Source organism: Plecotus auritus (assembly GCF_963455305.1).
Source record: "Plecotus auritus genome assembly, chromosome: 5".
NCBI lineage: Eukaryota > Metazoa > Chordata > Mammalia > Chiroptera > Vespertilionidae > Plecotus > Plecotus auritus.
Window position 1 is genome coordinate 16,930,983 of NC_137776.1, and position 17,178 is coordinate 16,948,160.

Here is a 17,178-nt window from a genome sequence, read left to right on the forward strand (position 1 = left end):
ATAATTTATTAATAAAAATTGAGTAATCTCAATTATTACCTAAATATGATTCATAGTATGACTTACCTGGGCTTTCATTCCCATTTTATGTAGCTTTCGTCCCTTGATAAATCCTTTCATTCCATCTTCCACCAGAAAAAGGCTAATGCCATGGGCAGGGGAGCGAGCTTCACGATTTGTGACTGCCACTACTATCACGACGTCACTTAGCCACCCATTGGTAATGAACACCTGAAAAACCCCAAGCACACTGCGATGCTCCACACTAACCCACGTCCATGTGCAAGTCATGATTAGGGGAAAGCATATTCACGAAGACTAAACCAGACAAGGCATGCTTTATAACTCTATATTCTATCCATGCTTTATAACTCTATATTCTATCTGAAGCATTCATTAGTTATACGTAAGGTTATTAAACAGTAGAAGGAAAATAGCCCAATGCTTCAAAGAAAGAAACCTATGCAGGCCTTACAGGAAATGAACATCTTTTCTTAACACTCAGCCAACAAAAATATTTACAGAGTGTATACTAGACAAGTTTTAGGTAAACAAACCCTCTGCCATCAGTGACATCAGATTCTAAGGGCTATATTTACTCTGGAGCCTGTGTGTAACCTTATGTGGAGAGCTTTTCAATTTTATTGTGGGTTGATGGTCTCTCAGAAGGATTGAAGGGCTCTCAAATTCAACCAATGGTATCTTTTCCTCCTAAGATCTTTTGAAACTCTTTCTGATAATACAAGAAAGAGTTTTCCCCAGTTTCTCATCAATTCATTGCTATAGTTAGTCCCATATTTGGACAACGTGAGCCTTACCTTTCCCTTTTCTGGTTTGATGAGGTTGTTTGTTTGGAATCAAAAACAATATTTTCTATATGAATGAGGGGGTGTGCAAAATGAAACACAGAAATGGAACAGATCTTATGTAATATAAATGTTGCAAAATTCTGTTTCCAAAACACAATTCTTGTGTGAACTCAAATAATCTCAGTTCCTGTGTGAGCCTCCCTAGATATAATCAATAATCAATAGTCTTTGAGACACTGTCACCATGGCATCACTCTGGAAAGAAGGGCTATGGAAGCCCCTCTATACACACCTTGCTGCCATTAAGAATCCAGTCACTTCCATCCTTTTTAGCATGTGTTCTTACTCCTTGCAAATCACTGGAATTGAAGAAAAAACAAAAAACGATGAAAATTTCATTAGCTAATAAAAATTGAATTATGCCAATGTTGTTAGGTAAGTATGACTATAACATGATAATTCAAACTGGTTACACCATTTTAAAAATTGTTTAGTATGAAAAATGCTCACACAAATGCATTAAAAATCATATCTAATATATGCTAAGTCATTTATACAAATAAATATGTGATTTAAAAATACATAAACTAGCCAGATATTATAGAGCATAACAAGGCCCAATAAGCACTCAAGATCCCCATATTGGACTCAGATGACTTTTCAAGGCTCACCATATCCCTGAGATCATTTGCCAAATTTTTCTTGCCTCTATTCACCTTGCTTCCTTTGCCTACCTCTATTGATCAAAGCTTAGCTATTTAAAAGATTGTTTCAAATGCCACTTCCCCTAACAAGCCTCCTCTCAAAGTAGACTATTTTTCTAAATATAAAATAATTTATATTTTTAATAATATAAACAAATATTCATGATTAATACATGAAAAATACAGACAATATTCTAGACAAAGGAGAAATTGATTTAATAAATAATTTTGCTTCCTGGAATGAACATTTTAAAAAATATATTCTTTCAGTATTTCTCCAGGGAAACAGATACACACATATATGCATTTTTATAAAAATGGAACCATATATATGATTTTGATCTCTTAATAATATCCTATGTTTTTCTATAAGATACATTTTATTAGCAGCATAGAATTTCATCCTATGGATTTATAATGTTTTCTTAAAAACAATCTCTTCTTGTTGAACATTTAGGTATCATCCAGTTCCAAATATCCTATAATGACTAATGACTCCAAGAGGGCAGGTCCTAATCCCTGGAATGTGTAAGTGTTACCTTATATGGAAAACGGGTTTTGCAGCTATGTAACATGAGATGGGGATTACCTAGATGGATACTAAATGCAATCACAAATGTTCTAATGAGAGAGACGCAGAGCGAGATTACACTGACAGAAGTGGAGGGCCAACATGAACAAAGAAGCAGAGATTGGAGCCATATCACAAGGCAAGGAATGCCGCCAGCCACCAGAAGTTGGAAGAGGCAAGAGGTGGATTCTCTTTTTATAAGGATCACACTATCTCTCTATTTTACAGAGATTATTATGATAGCCAAATAAGAAAATCAGCATGAAAGCATATAAATGTTAAAGTACAAATTTACATAATTATACATAACTAGAGGCCCGATGCATGAAAATTTATGCACTGGAGGGGGGGTCCCTCAGCCCAGCCTGCCCCCTTTCACAGTCCGGGAGCCCTCAGAGGCGGGAGGCAACCCGGCAATCAGGGGAAGGTGATGCCCCCATCACACCTCTGCTGCTGCCACTGCTGGCAGCGCAAGCCTCGGCCGGCCCTGGTTACTTGAGCCTCGGGCAGCCCTGGGCAGCTGGGAAGATGCCATACAAGGCTTGCCTGAGCCTCGGGCTGGCCCTGGGTGGCTGAGGGGCTGAGGGGACTTGGGGACTCCAGAGGCAGGTGCGCAGTGGGGCTGAGGGGACTGGGTGCCACCATCTTGTGGCTGTGGGCACTGCCATCTTTGAGGGTGGGGCAGTCAATTAGCATATTCCCACCTTATTGGCTGTGGGTGCTGCCATTTTTGCGATGGCATGAGGGTCAATTAGCATATTCCCTCTTTATTAGATAGGATGGAGTTTCCTATGTATACGGAAGGGGAAAGGGCCAGGGATTTTTAGCAAATGCAACCTTTTTCTGTGAAAGCCAAATCAAAGCAAGAAAACAGAGTGACCTGCATCTCTGAAAGCAGGTGAAATGAACCATGTCCCATCTTCTTTATTCTTTCCCTCCCATATGCTTTTGTTTTATTTTCACCATAATTCCTCAAAGCTTTAATCTTCTTCATGTGCGGCTTTTCTCCATTCTTGCATTCTCTTGCCCACATGGCCCCTTTTCTTAACTCTAAATAAGCAAACTGATTGACTATTTTTCCATTATTCTCTCAAACTTCCAAAAAACACTGCCTCTTTTTTCTACATTCTAATTCTCACTTTCCTTCATAATTAATGACCACAGATAAGGACAGATAATCTAAATAAACAAGAATTAAGCAAGCCTTTGTTTGTATGAGTTCAGTTGTAGATAAATCAAGATCTCCAATTTTCTGTTGGCTCTAACATGCAGTAGGTTGGAATTGGAATATGTTAAGTATGATGCCTCAGAATACTGGGCCGTCAGCCAGTTATCTTAGAGAATTATCTTAAAAGCAAAGGAAGAAGATTCAATTATTACTTCTTTTAGGTCACATTTTTAGGCAAAAGAAATAGTCAAAATCCTTTTATTTTGGCAAAATTAAGTATCAGTATTGGCTTATAATTATAGATTTATATCTGAGAAAGATAAATACAATTTAAGCATATTGCCAAATGATGCTATGAAATATTAAGACATTTAAAAATAGCCCTGGCTGTGTGGCTCAGTTGGTTGGAGCATTATTCCATACACCAAAAGGTTGTGGGTTTGATTCTCAGTCAGGGCACATACTTAGGTTGTAGGTTCTATCCCCAAGTCAGAACACATATGAGAGGCAGCTGATCTGATCGATGTTTCTCTCTCTGCCTTCCTCTCTCTAAAAATCAATAAAAACATATCCTCAGGTGAGGATTAAAAATAAATAAAAATAAACAGTACTATCAAAAGAGAAAATTTAAAATATTACAGTCTGAGCTTTGCAGAAACAAATCTTAGATGTTCAGTTCTGCTTTGCCACACCTTTATGCTCTTCCTCTGCATTGCCTGTGTCCCGTTGGCCTATATGTCGCCGCTCTCTTTAACATAAAACATATCCCTTACCATGCTGGCTTGTCAAACTACTGTCCCCTCTCTACACTTCCTTTTACTGCCCAACAGAAAAAGATTAGACTCTATTCTCTGCCTGTTTCTCAATACCCATATCACACCTTCCAAAGTAACTTCTGCCCTTCCTCTACTGAAATCACAACCAAAGATCACCAGTAGCTTACCATAACCTTTTTTCAGCTCTCAACCTCCTTGTGGCCTTGACATTACTAACCCCTCACTCCTATCCTACAGTCTTTTCAAACTCACTTCCACTTGTGCTCATGACAGAACACTTGGCTAGATTTCCTTCAAAATCAATCCTCTCTGTTGCCACATTTTTATTTTTATTTTTTTTTACAGGTTCAAGGCAAACGTAATACCCAAGCTTTCCATCCTTTTGTTTTACTCCTTAAAATGCGGTTCCACCATGTGGAAGCTTTTCACCCCATTCTTGAATAACTGGCTATTTTTCATTTACCAGATTTCAGTGTAAATATAGCAACTTTATTTTTCCTGTTAATCTCACCCAAGGGTATTTTTTCCCATTAGTTTTTTAAAGAGAATAGAAAGGAAGGGGAGAGGCATGTGAGAGAGACTGATTGCCTCCCGCACATCCCCCAACGGAGCCTGCAACTGAGGTTCATGCCCTTGACCAAAATCAAACCCGAGACCCTTCAGTCTGTAGGTAGATGCTCTAACCACTGAGCAACCGACTCGGGCAATATAACGACTTTCTATAGGCTTTCTCTAGCATTTCTGGCTCTAACATAATAAAAGTACTTCTCATATATCAGTTTGTTTTTCCCTTCCCTACCAAGCACACATGCACCATTAATCTCTAGCATAGTACCTTGTTTTCCTCACAGTACTTAGTACTTATCACAATTTATAATTGTGAATGTATCTGTTTATTTGTTTCTTACCTCAATAAGCACATAGGCTGCATCTGTTTTGTTCACCACTATATACATGGCACCCTAAGGGGTCTTACTAAGTAACTGTCAAATGACTGAGTAAATTAACATATTCATTTTTATGAATGGCTTTTAAAACCTATTGCCACTGCAGCCTGTATCCAGAGTTCCAAACCCGTATTTTAAGAACCTGCTGAAAATTTCAATGTGAATTTCACACTACCTCTAAAATTCATTAAGCCCCAAATTCAACTCACATCCTACCATTTTATTTGCATTGCATTATGTAAATAAGATCTCAAGCAGAGCAGACATTACAATCCACTTTGTAGCTGTGTGTACATAAGGCTTTATTTTCCTATTGGAGTTTGAAGTTACTTGAAGGTGTGAATTACGTTGTGTTCATCTTTGTATTCCTTCTAGCATATTGCCCCCAGTTTTGTATAAAGCAAGTAGAAAATATTTTGCTTCCTAGCCTTCAAAACCAACTGAATGATCATTTACCTTCCAGCCCCAGGCTCTGTCATTGCTATGGCACCAATACATTTCCCTGCAGTCATCCGGGGGATGAAGTGCTTAACCTGTTCTTCTGAGCCGTAGTTGGCAATATAGGGCATGACGATATCTGAATGAAGACTGAAACCTGGGCCTGTACAATTCGAATATGCTCTTAGGAAAAAAAAAGAAGAGAATTTAAAACACAAAATAGTTATTTTGTTCTGTTTTTAGTTTCTTTGATTTTCAATTAAAACAACAACATAATATTAAAGGTCTTAGTTTTATAATACTCTGTCTCCTCCCAAACCAATAAAGTTCCTGAAGGTTTTCTTAGTTTTTACCATTCTTTTCATTTCTGGCTCTAACATAATAAAAGTATTTTAATGAAGCTCAATGAACACATTTAGTGAATTAAAAGATAAAACATTAAAAATGTTAATCACCTACAACTGTATTCTCGAACAAAGCAACTATTTTCATTTTGTCAAATTACCTTTATCATAACAATAGATTCTAATATAGCTGCAGTCATGGCATGAATTTTGCACTTATCTGTATTTTTAAATTATAGGAAAAAAACCTCATTTTTTTACATAGTTGTTGTAATAATAATCTACAATAGCTACAAAATATTACAAATTGTTTATGTACTATAATTTACCTTTTTTATTCTTCCACTGCCAGACATTTAGAATGCTTCCAAATTTGGGGATTATGATCTAACATGATAATTATTTCTCTATATATCTGATATACTTTTCCATTACATTATTTCCTTAAGTTAAATTCCCCATAGTGGCATCCTAGATCAAAGAGCAGAAATATTTTCATTTTTTATATGTATCCCCCAAACATTGTTTTAATCCCCCAAACATTTATTGTTCTACTTTATAATGCCACCAAGAGTATATGAGTGTGCCACTTTCACTGCAACCTTGTTAGCAGTGGGTATTACAATTTTTTGTTTTTACTAACTTTTGTAGATACTCCCAGTTAATTTAATTTACATTTGATTGGTAGTAAGGATGAACTTTTTTGTTTTGTTATTTTTCTTGTAATGTCTTTATGTGTTTTTTAAAATCTTTATTGTTGAGACTATTACAGATATCCCTCTTTTTTTCCCATTGCCCCCCTCCACCCACTTCCTGCCATGCCCAAGGCCTTTGCCACCCTATTGTCGGTGTCCATAGGTAATGCATATATGTATATATGCATATAAGATCGTTGTTTAATCTCTTCCCACCCCCACCCCCTTCCCTCTGAGAATCATCAGTCTGTTCCATTTCCATGCCTGATTCTATTTTATTCACCAATTTATTCTGTTCATTAAATTTCTTATTCGTTTATTTTGATTTTTAGATTCAATTGTTGATAGGTATGTATTTATTGCCATTTTGTTGTTCATATTTTTAATTGTTTTTCTTTTTCTTCTTTCTCTTCCTAAAGAATGCCCTTCAACATTTCATATAATACTGGTTTGGTGGTGATGAACTCCTTAAGCTTCTTCTTGTCTATGAAGCTCTTTATCTGACCTTCAATTCTAAATGATAGTTTTGCTGGGTAGAATAATCTTGGTGTAGGTCCTTGCTATTCATCACTTGGAATATTTCTTGCCACTCCCTTCTGGCCTGTATAGTTTCTGTTGAGAAATCAGCTGACAGTCATATGGGCATTCCCATGTAGATAATTAACTGCTTTTCTCTTACTGCTTTTAATATTCTTTGTCTTTAGCCCTAGGCATTTTAATTATGATGTGTCTTGGTGTGGTTCTCTTTAGGTTCCTCTTGTTTGGGACGCTCTGTGCTTCCTGGACTTGTAAGTCTATTTCTTTCACCAGGTAGGGGAAGTTTTCTGTCATTATTTCTTCAAATAGGTTTTCAGTATCTTGCTCTCTCTCTTCTTCTGGCACCCCCATAATTCGGATGTTGGTATGCTTGAAGTTGTCCCAGAGGCTCCTTATACTATCTTCATATTTTTGTATTCTTTTTTCGTTTTGCTCTTCTGGTTGGGTGTTTTTTGCTTCCTCATATTTTAAATCATTGATTTGATTCTCAGAACCCTCTACTCTACTGTTGAATCCCTACATATTATTCTTTATTTCAGTCAGTGTATGCTTAATTTCTGACTGGTCCTTTTCCATATTTTTGAAGGTTTCTAGCAGATTCTTGAGTAACCTTATAATGATAGTTTTAAACTCTATACCCAGTAGTTTGCTTTCTTCCATTTCTTTTATTTGTGATATGTTTCTTTGTCTCTGCATTTTGGCTGCTTCCCTGTGTTTGTTTCAATGTATTGGGTAGAGCTGCTATGTCTCCTTGAGTTGGTAGAGTGGCCTTGTGTAGTAGGTGCACTCTAGCGCCCAGTGGCTCAGCCTCCCTAGTCACCTGGGCTGGGAGCTCTAGGTGCACTCCTTTGTGGGCTGTGAGCACAGTCTTGTTGTAGTTGAGCCTTGATTGCTGTTGGTGTCACTGGGAGGAATTGACCTCCAGGCCAATTGGCTGTGGGGGCCAGCTGAGACTACAGTGGGAGAGCTGCTGTGCAAGAAACACCCCTATGGAGCAGGACTTGCTTCAGTGGGGCTTTGGTGCTCACTGAGTCTTTCCCTTGAGTGTGTCGCTTATGGATGTGTAGAGTTGTAATCTGATATGATCTGACACTGACCACTGGGTACACTGGCTCTTGGGTCTCCAGGGAGGTGCAAAGTCAGCCACTGCCTGGGGCCACCCAGCAGGAGCTACAGAGAGTTAATCAGATTCCTCCTCTTTGTATCAGGTTTGGAAGTGCCCAGATGAGGCCCAGCTGTGAAGAAAGGCAAGCTGGTGCTGGAGCCAGGTCTTAGGCCTTTTATTGATAGGTTTGTGGCTCCCTGACCCAGCTGCAGCTTGTTTGAGATTTTATCCTGAGCAAGGACAGGCCATTCATATGCAACAGCCGTTAAACACAGCTTGGGTGGATTTGTAAATTGGATGAGGTGGGGTCTTAGGGAATCATCAGGGCAGAGCAAACAGAAATGGCTGCCAGTCATCCCTGCTACCAGGGAGGTCCCAGCATAAGAATAATGATCCCTGCGAGCACCTCCATCTGGGAGAAAGTCGCCCCCAAGTTCCTGCCCCAATGCCAGACAATTCAGTCCCTCTTCATATGTGTCTGTGTTCCCCAGAGCCTCACCTTGGTGCTGGAGCTCAGAGGAAGCAGGACCTTGTAAGTTCAGTTCATGGTGCTGGCCTTTTAAGAGGAACAGCTGGGTGTCCAGCAGCCTCTGTTTCACTGAGCCCCAATCTGCACTGTTTTTTACAGCCCATAGGGACTTCTTTTCCCAGCTCTGGGACCCTGGGCTGGGGTTCTGGTGTGGGTTTGGAACCCCTTGCTTCTCCAGGCGGCCTCCACACAGACGATCTCCCTCCCAATTAATAAAGCGGTACATGTGGGTGCTGGACCAGCCCGTTTCTGGCCTCCGCACCTCCTGTCAGTTTCAGTGTGCTTTCTTCTTGTCTAGTGCTTTACTTCTTTTCTTCCATTCAGCCAGCTTTTCAGCGGTTCTGGATGATGGTTGTTCCGTATTTTAGTTGTAATTTTGATGTGGTTGTGGGAGGCAGCGAGTACAGGTATTTGTTTACCTATGCCACCATCTTCCTACTGGTCCTTGAGCTTTTTATCATCTAAAAAAAGCTTATTTGCATTTCTTTTTTGCTGAATTGTTGGTTTAAATCTCTTGCCCACTTATCAACCAAAAATATTTGTTTTTGTATTGTAAACTTTTAGCATATTTGATGGAAATATTTTCTCACTCTTCTAGTCTCTTTCAAATATCTTTTCAAAAAGAGATAAAAATAACCAATGGGCAAATTACAAATAAAACTCTCTCTTTAATTTTCAACAGCACCCATTTAAAGAACATAAAAGCGAATTTTCCTACCTTCCCCCATTTGAAAAATGTGCAAGAGTATGTGGGCGGTAGAAACCTTCACATTTTACACTGAATTTTCAATCTTGGAAAAAGATTAGAATGCATTCTTTATAATTTCAGAAAAGTGAGAAGTGTGCTTACAAACAAGACTCAACTTCAAGTGTCCCCGTACTTACTGCTCCTCCCAAACCACAGCTGCGGAGTACAAGTCCCCACCAATGCCGCCATGATGCTCTGCTATGTTGACCCCGAGCAGTCCTTGTTTTCCGGCTTTTTCCCAAAGCTCCCTGCTCACTTCTCCAGCTTTCTCCCATCTGCAGATAAGAAACGTTTGAACATCAGAAAGGCTTTTTTTTCATATGATTTTAAAAAGTGACAAGTGAAATTCATGAACGATTTTGTGCAGAAACGCTCTTTTAATTTAAGGTAATTTTGTTGACGTCGTCCATGTCCATACCCTTCTATTTGCATCTGATTTGTTTATTTCTCCTCCTTCTTGTTCTCTTCTTTACTTCTTCATTTTTGCCACTTTTTCTCACCTGCTCCCCCTCCTTACTGAAAGGTTAATATGGTGGTGGTACGCAGGCAGGCTAAATAGCCATCTCAGATGGTGGATAGAGAGAAATTGAATTTATTTAAGGGCAGGGGATGAGGGGAAGGATAACCACAGGGAAGGGCTGCACAACACGGGGCCCAGGGACATGGGGTCGATGATGGCAGTGCCCAGGAGCTGGAGTTTCATCCTACATGCAGTCACTGGGAAACTTGTCAGTGGGTTTGGGGGCTGAGGTGGTGGGCTGGGAATGCGGATGGAATGCAGGTGTGAGATCAGGTGTCTTTAGGACACTTTCAGCTCCTTATATGGTCCGACTCTGGTGTCCAGCAAGCTTTTCCTGGCCTTTGGTGGAAAGTTTACAAATGGCCATTAAGGATTATATTGCCCTATAGTCCTAACACCTACTATTTATTGGGCCTGCAAATTGCATCCATGGATATTCATGGGTGTAGTCTCTCTCAGCTGGTACCTGTAGGTGGTTGTGTATATAATTATGGAATGTGCCCAACCTGCCCTGTAAAGGCAACTGCCTCCTGCATATTTCCTCAAAGCGCTGAATCATGGGATAAGCACATATAAGGACTGACAAGAGCAGTCACCTTTATTCCAGTTTAAGTAGGAAAGCAGAGGAGAGAAGCACCTTGCAGCATAGCTCTGTCAAATGAACTTCTGAAAGGGTTAAAGGTTTGTCTAAGATTGTGCAACCTCTGCTTTTCTTCTTTAAAAATGAGAATGGGCCCTAGCTGGTTTTGCTCAGTGGATAGAGCATCGGCCTGTGGACTGAAGGGTCCCAGGTTCGATTCTGGTCAAGGGCACATGCCCAGGTTGCAGGCTCCATACCCAGTAGGGGGCGTGCAGGAGGCAGCCGATCAATGATTCTCTCTCATCATTGATGTTTCTCTTCCCCCCACCCACCCTCTCTCTCTTTCTCCCTTCCTCTCTGAAATCCATTTTAAAAAATGAGAATGGCATGATGAGGAAGATATGGCTAGCTGGAGATAGTTAAAGTACCCGAGATCTTTTAAAAAAGTGGTAGTTAGGTATAGTTAGTAAGATATGGGGTATTTGAAGATACTGATTAAAGGTAAACACAGATCAGATACCTCAAGAAACTTTAAAGGAAAGAGCTGGTTATCATGTGTTTTTTTGGAGTGTTTTGTATATTGCCTAAATATTTTTACTATCAACTCCTACCTGTCAACTTCTATCATTTTTACTGCAAGTTCTCACCAATAATTTTCTGGAACGGAATTTAAAAGAGTAAAAAAAGGAACAAAATACTGTCTTAGCGAGACGTATACTACATTTCTTTTGTCTTTCAGCATTTCATTAGCTTATTTTTAGCTTTACAAACTTTTGAAGCAACAATTTAAACTTTGGAGAATACTTTATGATTTAAAGGGTGAAATCTCTAGCTATTTCAGATATAATTGAGACTGGAATAGTTACACATTTAATGCCTAACTGCAGGTAAACATTTGTCCTTTGCGAAGAGGCCCTGGTGAAAGGGCCCTGTGGCAAAATGACGATGCTAGCTCCTGGATATCTGACTGTACTGCCAGTGCCACCAAATCTTGAAATTACTGCACCATCATCATCCTAAGCCTCAGTCAGTATTTGCTAAGCTCTTTAGGACAGCAGTGGCATTAGATAGCTTTAGGAGAACATTTACTTGGTAAATTACAGAGGTAGAAAAAGTAATTTCCAGATGAAATGGCTTAGGAAACAAGTTATGGAGCTTGGAGTGAGGAAGCTAATGGTAAAGTGCCTGGAGGGGAAGTGGGGGAGGGGAAGTGGGGGAGGGGAAAGGCACCCGGCCTGCTCCCCGGAGGGAGAGTGCCCAAAGACTAGTTATGTATGGCACCAGAGTTTAGTTAGTTTTGGTCAGTCTTACCAAAAGTATTAATAGAAATGTCATAGAGGCTATTTCTAAATAAATTTTAAAAACCATTCAATTGTAGGAAAGTACTGGCATTGAGGAAATTTTGAAAACACAGCAAAATCCTATTTTAATAGAAATGACAGCTTTTAGTCAATGAGGTTACTCATTCAGTAATAAAAATATTTTGAGGTAGCCTGTTGGCTACTAAGATTTGCATTATGCTGGCCTTGGAGCTTTTACGCATTTTAATTCATTCATGAAGCAGAAAAAGAAAGACTATGGAATGGACTAATATTTTATTGTCACTTTACCGGTTTTCCAAAATATTATTCTTAGACTGATTTGAGATTTTCACATTTAAAAAAATTGAGATATAATTGACATATAACATTATATTAGTTCAGGTGTACACCATAATTCATTGTATATATTGCAAAATGATCACCACAATAAGTTTAGTTTACATTTGTCCCCATGCATAGTAACAATTTTTTTTCTTGTGATGAGAACTTTTAAGATCAATTTTCAAATATGCACTACAGTAGTATTAACTATAGTCACCAAACTGTACATCACATCCCCATGATTTATTTTATACCTAGAAATTCATACCTTTTGACCAACAACCTTTCTTATTTTAGAATTGTATATTTTAAATTCCATTGACAAAGCTTTGAACTAGCTTAAAAATCCTGTCATCTTACAGCACTATACTGAAAAAAGTTAAAAGGTTTATAAAGCCCTAAACACAATATTTTTTTTAAATAGAACAACACACAGCATTCTATGAAATAGTTCTTATTTTACTCCTAGGGTACATTAGTTTAAAGAAAAACGTGCCACTTACTCTGTGTGATGAGGAACCACTTCTTCTTGAAAAAACTTCCTTACACTTTCCCGGAAAATGTCATGCTCTGAAGAGAAGATTCTTCTAATTCCTATATCTGTTAATTTTTTAGCAGAAGAAGTTTCTAGACGATGCTCCCCTCCGGAATGAGAACATCTTAAAAAAAAAAAAAAGAATATATATACATTAAGAAAATTAAGTAAATTGCTACCCTTCATACCCAAATTAATGTCACTAAACAGTATGAAAAATCTTGATCTTTTTTCCTCCAGAGACACTTTAGAGACAGGGAGAGTCTGAAATTTGACAAACCTGTTCAAATTTGAGCATCACCACTTTTGAGAGGATCTACCTTACCTGGATGAGTTTAAGAAGTAATGTACCCTTATTTAATGATCTCTTCACTTCCCAATTCATAAAGAGGAAATCATGTCTAAAACTAACTACATGTGTGAATTAAGGCAAAATAGTGTTGTCAATTATGTAGATTAAATTACATAAGATTCAAATATTACAATAAAATAATACTGTGAAGTCTTCATGTCATGTACAATGTTTACAATAATGCAACTCTCTCCAAATATTTTTTCCAGAACCATGTAATTTCAAATGGCAGGTATATAAGATATAAACTATGTTGATGCTACTGCTACATTATAGAGCCAATTTGGGTGTAAATCTAAATCAAAATGCCCACCAACCTTTATAAGGATTATTATGGAACTAGAGACCCAATGCACGAAACTCGTGCATTGGGGAGGGGGGTGTCCCTCAGCCCAGCCTGCACCCTCTCCAATCTAGGACCCCTCGAGGGATGTCCGACTGCCCGTTTGGCCCGATCCGGACATCCCTCTCACAATCCAGGACTGCTGGCTCCCAACTGCTCCCCTGTCTGCCTTCTTGATTGCCCCTAACCACTTCTGCCTGCCAGCCTGATGACCCCCTAACCACTCCCCTGCCAGCCTGATTGATGCCTAACTGCTCCCCTGCCAGCTTGTTTGTCCCTAACTGCCCTTCCCTGCAGGCCTGGTCGCCCCCAACTGCCCTCCCCTGGAGGCCTGGTAACCCCTAACTGCCCTCCCCTGCAGGCTTGATTGCCCCCAACTGCCCTCCCTTGCAGGCCTGGTCCCTCCCAACTGCCCTGCCCTGCTGGCCTGATCTCCCACAACTGCCCTCCCTTGCAGACCTGGTCCCTCCCAACTGCCCTCCCCTGCTGGCCATCTTGTGGTGGCCATCTTGTGCCCACATGGGGGCAGTCATCTTTGACCACATGGGGGCAGCCATCTTGTGTGTTGGAGTGATGGTCAATTTGCATATTATTCTTTTATTAGATAGGAGGATTAGATAGGATAGAGGCCTGGTGCACGGGTGGGGGCTGGCTAGTTTGGTGTGAAGGGTGTCCCGGATCAGGGTTGGGGTTCCCTTGGGGCGTGGGGCAGCCTGGGCAAGGGGCCTGTGGTGGTTTGCAGTCTGGCCATGCCCCCCAGCAACCCAAGCGGAGGCCCTGGTATCTGGGATTTATTTATCTTCTACAATTGAAACTTTGTAGCCTTAAGCAGAGGCCAAGGCAGGCCAGGGCAGGCGGAAAGCTTGGCTTCCTCCATTGCCGGGGAAACCCAAGCCTCCTGCTTACTCTGTGGCCGCAGCCATCTTGGTTGGGTTAATTTGCATACTCGCTCCTAATTGGCTGGTGGGCGTGGCTTGTGGGTATAGTGGAGGTATGGTCAATTTGCACATTACTCTTTTATTAGATAGGATTATTAGACAGGATTACTCAAGATCTTCAGAAACAGATCCTTCCCTCCTCCCTCCCCCTCTATTAAGCTTAAAATCAGATGCTATGTAGTTCCTTTAGTTCAATGGTCTTCAGACTTCCCCCTCCACTGCAAAGTACTCTTAAAAAGATTTTGAAAATATACCTATCACTTTGTACATTTTCAAGCTCCCATCTAAAAACCATTTTATCATATATTCAATTAGTGCCAAAGGACGTTTCCCTATTTTGCACAAATTTCTGTTTTGGGTTTCTCTCTTCCTTAGCTGGACCCTGCTTTTTTAAGTATCTGTCCAGAAAAGACCCAGTCTTGTTTATTGGCAATGAACTTGTTTCAATCTTTTCTTTTTTTCCTTCCTGAAATGGATTCTTTTGTTCCACTTTATGTATCTTTGCTTAATGCTATAGACTGAATTGTGTCCCCACCCAAATGCATATGTTGGAACTCTAACTCCCAATGTGATTGTATTTGGAGATAGGCTTTGAAGAGGTAATTTTAGTTTAAAGATGTCATTAGGGTGGTGTCCTAACCAAGAGGATTGATGGCCTTGTAAGAGGAAGAGAAAGATCTCTCTCTGTACAAAAGCCCTAAGGGAAGGCCATATGAGGACATAGGGAGAAGGCAGCCATCTACAAGCCTGAAAGAAATTCCTTCCTAATATTTGAATTGGCCAACATGTTGGTCTTGGACTATTCAGCATCTAGATTCTAGAATAAGGAGAACTAAATTTTTGTTGTTTAAGCCACCCAGTCTATGGTATTTTGTTATAGCAGCCTGAGCTGACTAATACACTTAACATACATTTTGTGTCATTTTGTTTTAGGTTTGTCTTTAATGTGCTTTAGTTTGTTAATACAATCTGAGATGACTTTTAAGTGGTAACCTTTAGTTGTGAAGATTTAATACTATAATTTCTATACTTGGTCTGTCTTTTGTCTTCATAAAAAATGTTCTGACTGGGGAACTTATATGCATGGCCCATGGACACAGACAATAGTGTGGTGAAAGCCTGGTAGGAGTGGGTCAACAGGAAAAAGAAAAAAAAGGGGGGGAGGGGACATCTGTAATGCTTTCAACAATAAAGATAAATTTTAAAAATGTGTGGGATACAACAGTGAGTAAAACAAAAATTCCTGTCTTCAGGCTTACTTTCTAGAAGGGGAGACTGAATAATAGTAAATGATCAATAAATGAAAGAAGCAAATTATATAATACTAGAGGCCCTGTGCACAAAATTCATGCATGGGGGGGAGGTCCCTCAGTCCAGCCTGCACCCTCTCGCAATCCGGAACCCCTTGGGTGATGTCCGACTGCTGGTTGATGTCCCTGCAGGATCAGGTCTAAACTGGCAGTCGGACAGTCCCTCTTGCAATTCAGGACCATTGGCTCCTAACTGCTCGCCTGCCTGCCTGCCTGCCTGATTGCCCCTAACCCCCCTGCCTCCCTGCCTGATCGCCCCTGCTTGCCTGATTGCCCCTAACCACTCTGCCTGCGTGCCTGATCACCCCAACCCCTCTGCCTGCCTGATCGCCCCTAACCACTCACCTGCCTGCCTGATCGCCCCTAACCACTTTGCCTGCCTGGCTAATCACCCCTAACAGCTTGCCTGCCAGCCTGATCGCCCCTAACCGACTCTGCCTTGGCCCCTGCCACAGTGGCTTCGTCCAGAAGTACGTCCAGAATGACATCCGGAAGGTTGTTCGGCTGTCTGGTCTAATTAGCATATTATGCTTTTATTATTATAGATATTAGAAGGTAATAAGTACTGTAGAAAAGAAAAATAGAGCAAGGGTCAGACTGTGTGTGTCTGGAACAAGGCAAAAACAAAGGTTGCAGTGTGAAAGTACAGTGAGGGTAAATTAAGTTAGAAAAATAGATTTGAGCAAATGCTTAAATTTAGATTTAGCCAAGCAGATTGCGGACATAAAACAATATTCGACCAAGAATAAAATTAGAGCAAAGGCTGTGAAGCAAGATGATATTTGATGGGTTCTTGATAGAGCGAGGAGGCTAAGTGTGGATGGAGTGAACAGAGTGACAAGAGCAATAGATGAAGTCAGAGGTAATGGGACCAGGATATGCAGGATCCTTGCAGACCATTGTCATATTGCGTCAAATAGACTAAAAGTACTTGATCCCATAATTAAAAATGATTGGTTCCAATTTCTTGCTAGTAGAAATAAAATTGTATTGAGCCATATAGGTTTTCCTTATTTGGGATTTTTCCTTGGTGGCGTGGGATGTGCTGAGATGAGGGAACTGTTGCTTTACAACACTGAATCATTTGTTAAAATAATTAGTAAGTAAAAGAGCAGAATTTACATTCAAGTGTGCCTGGATCTTAAAATTTCTAGTTCCCGTGCAATATTTCTTTGCAATATTTCTTTCTTTTTTTGGGGGGGGGGAGGGGTAATTTCTGAGTAAAATACACCAGGACACAGGAAAGTGACAGAAGTGCTAGAGAGAATAAAAACTTTCAGTTCAGTCAAAAGTGTTCCAGAGAGAATATGCAAAGGAATAAATCAAAACATTTGACAGAAAGTTAGTTGGAACGTCCATTTCTTACTTTAAAGACCAAGGAACCTGTACTGATTACACTGACCACTGTTTCCCTAATTTATCTGTCCTAATACCCTCCTTAATAGCGCATCCTCAGTGATTCCGGTTGATCCAATGAATGGGTTTTATGCGTCAGGCAGCATCTGAAGCTGCTGATCTTATAAACACCACCTTAACAGTCCCAGAGCCACTTAGTCTCCACTAATTCCTCTGCGTCTTATGAATGA

At 40.1% G+C, this 17,178-nt stretch overlaps 1 protein-coding gene across 1 annotated transcript in view; it reads right to left on the reverse strand.

The window, feature by feature from the left end:
- Positions 1-17,178, reverse strand: part of ACADL (acyl-CoA dehydrogenase long chain) — a 35,735-nt gene that overhangs the window by 17,845 nt on the left and 712 nt on the right. The window contains exons 2-6 of the mRNA XM_080667233.1: positions 12,618-12,773; positions 9,509-9,646; positions 5,432-5,596; positions 1,102-1,168; positions 67-231 (exon numbers count right to left, since the gene is read on the reverse strand). Of these exons, the coding sequence (XP_080523359.1) occupies positions 67-231; positions 1,102-1,168; positions 5,432-5,596; positions 9,509-9,646; positions 12,618-12,773 (691 nt within the window). The remainder of the gene's footprint in view (positions 1-66; positions 232-1,101; positions 1,169-5,431; positions 5,597-9,508; positions 9,647-12,617; positions 12,774-17,178) is intronic.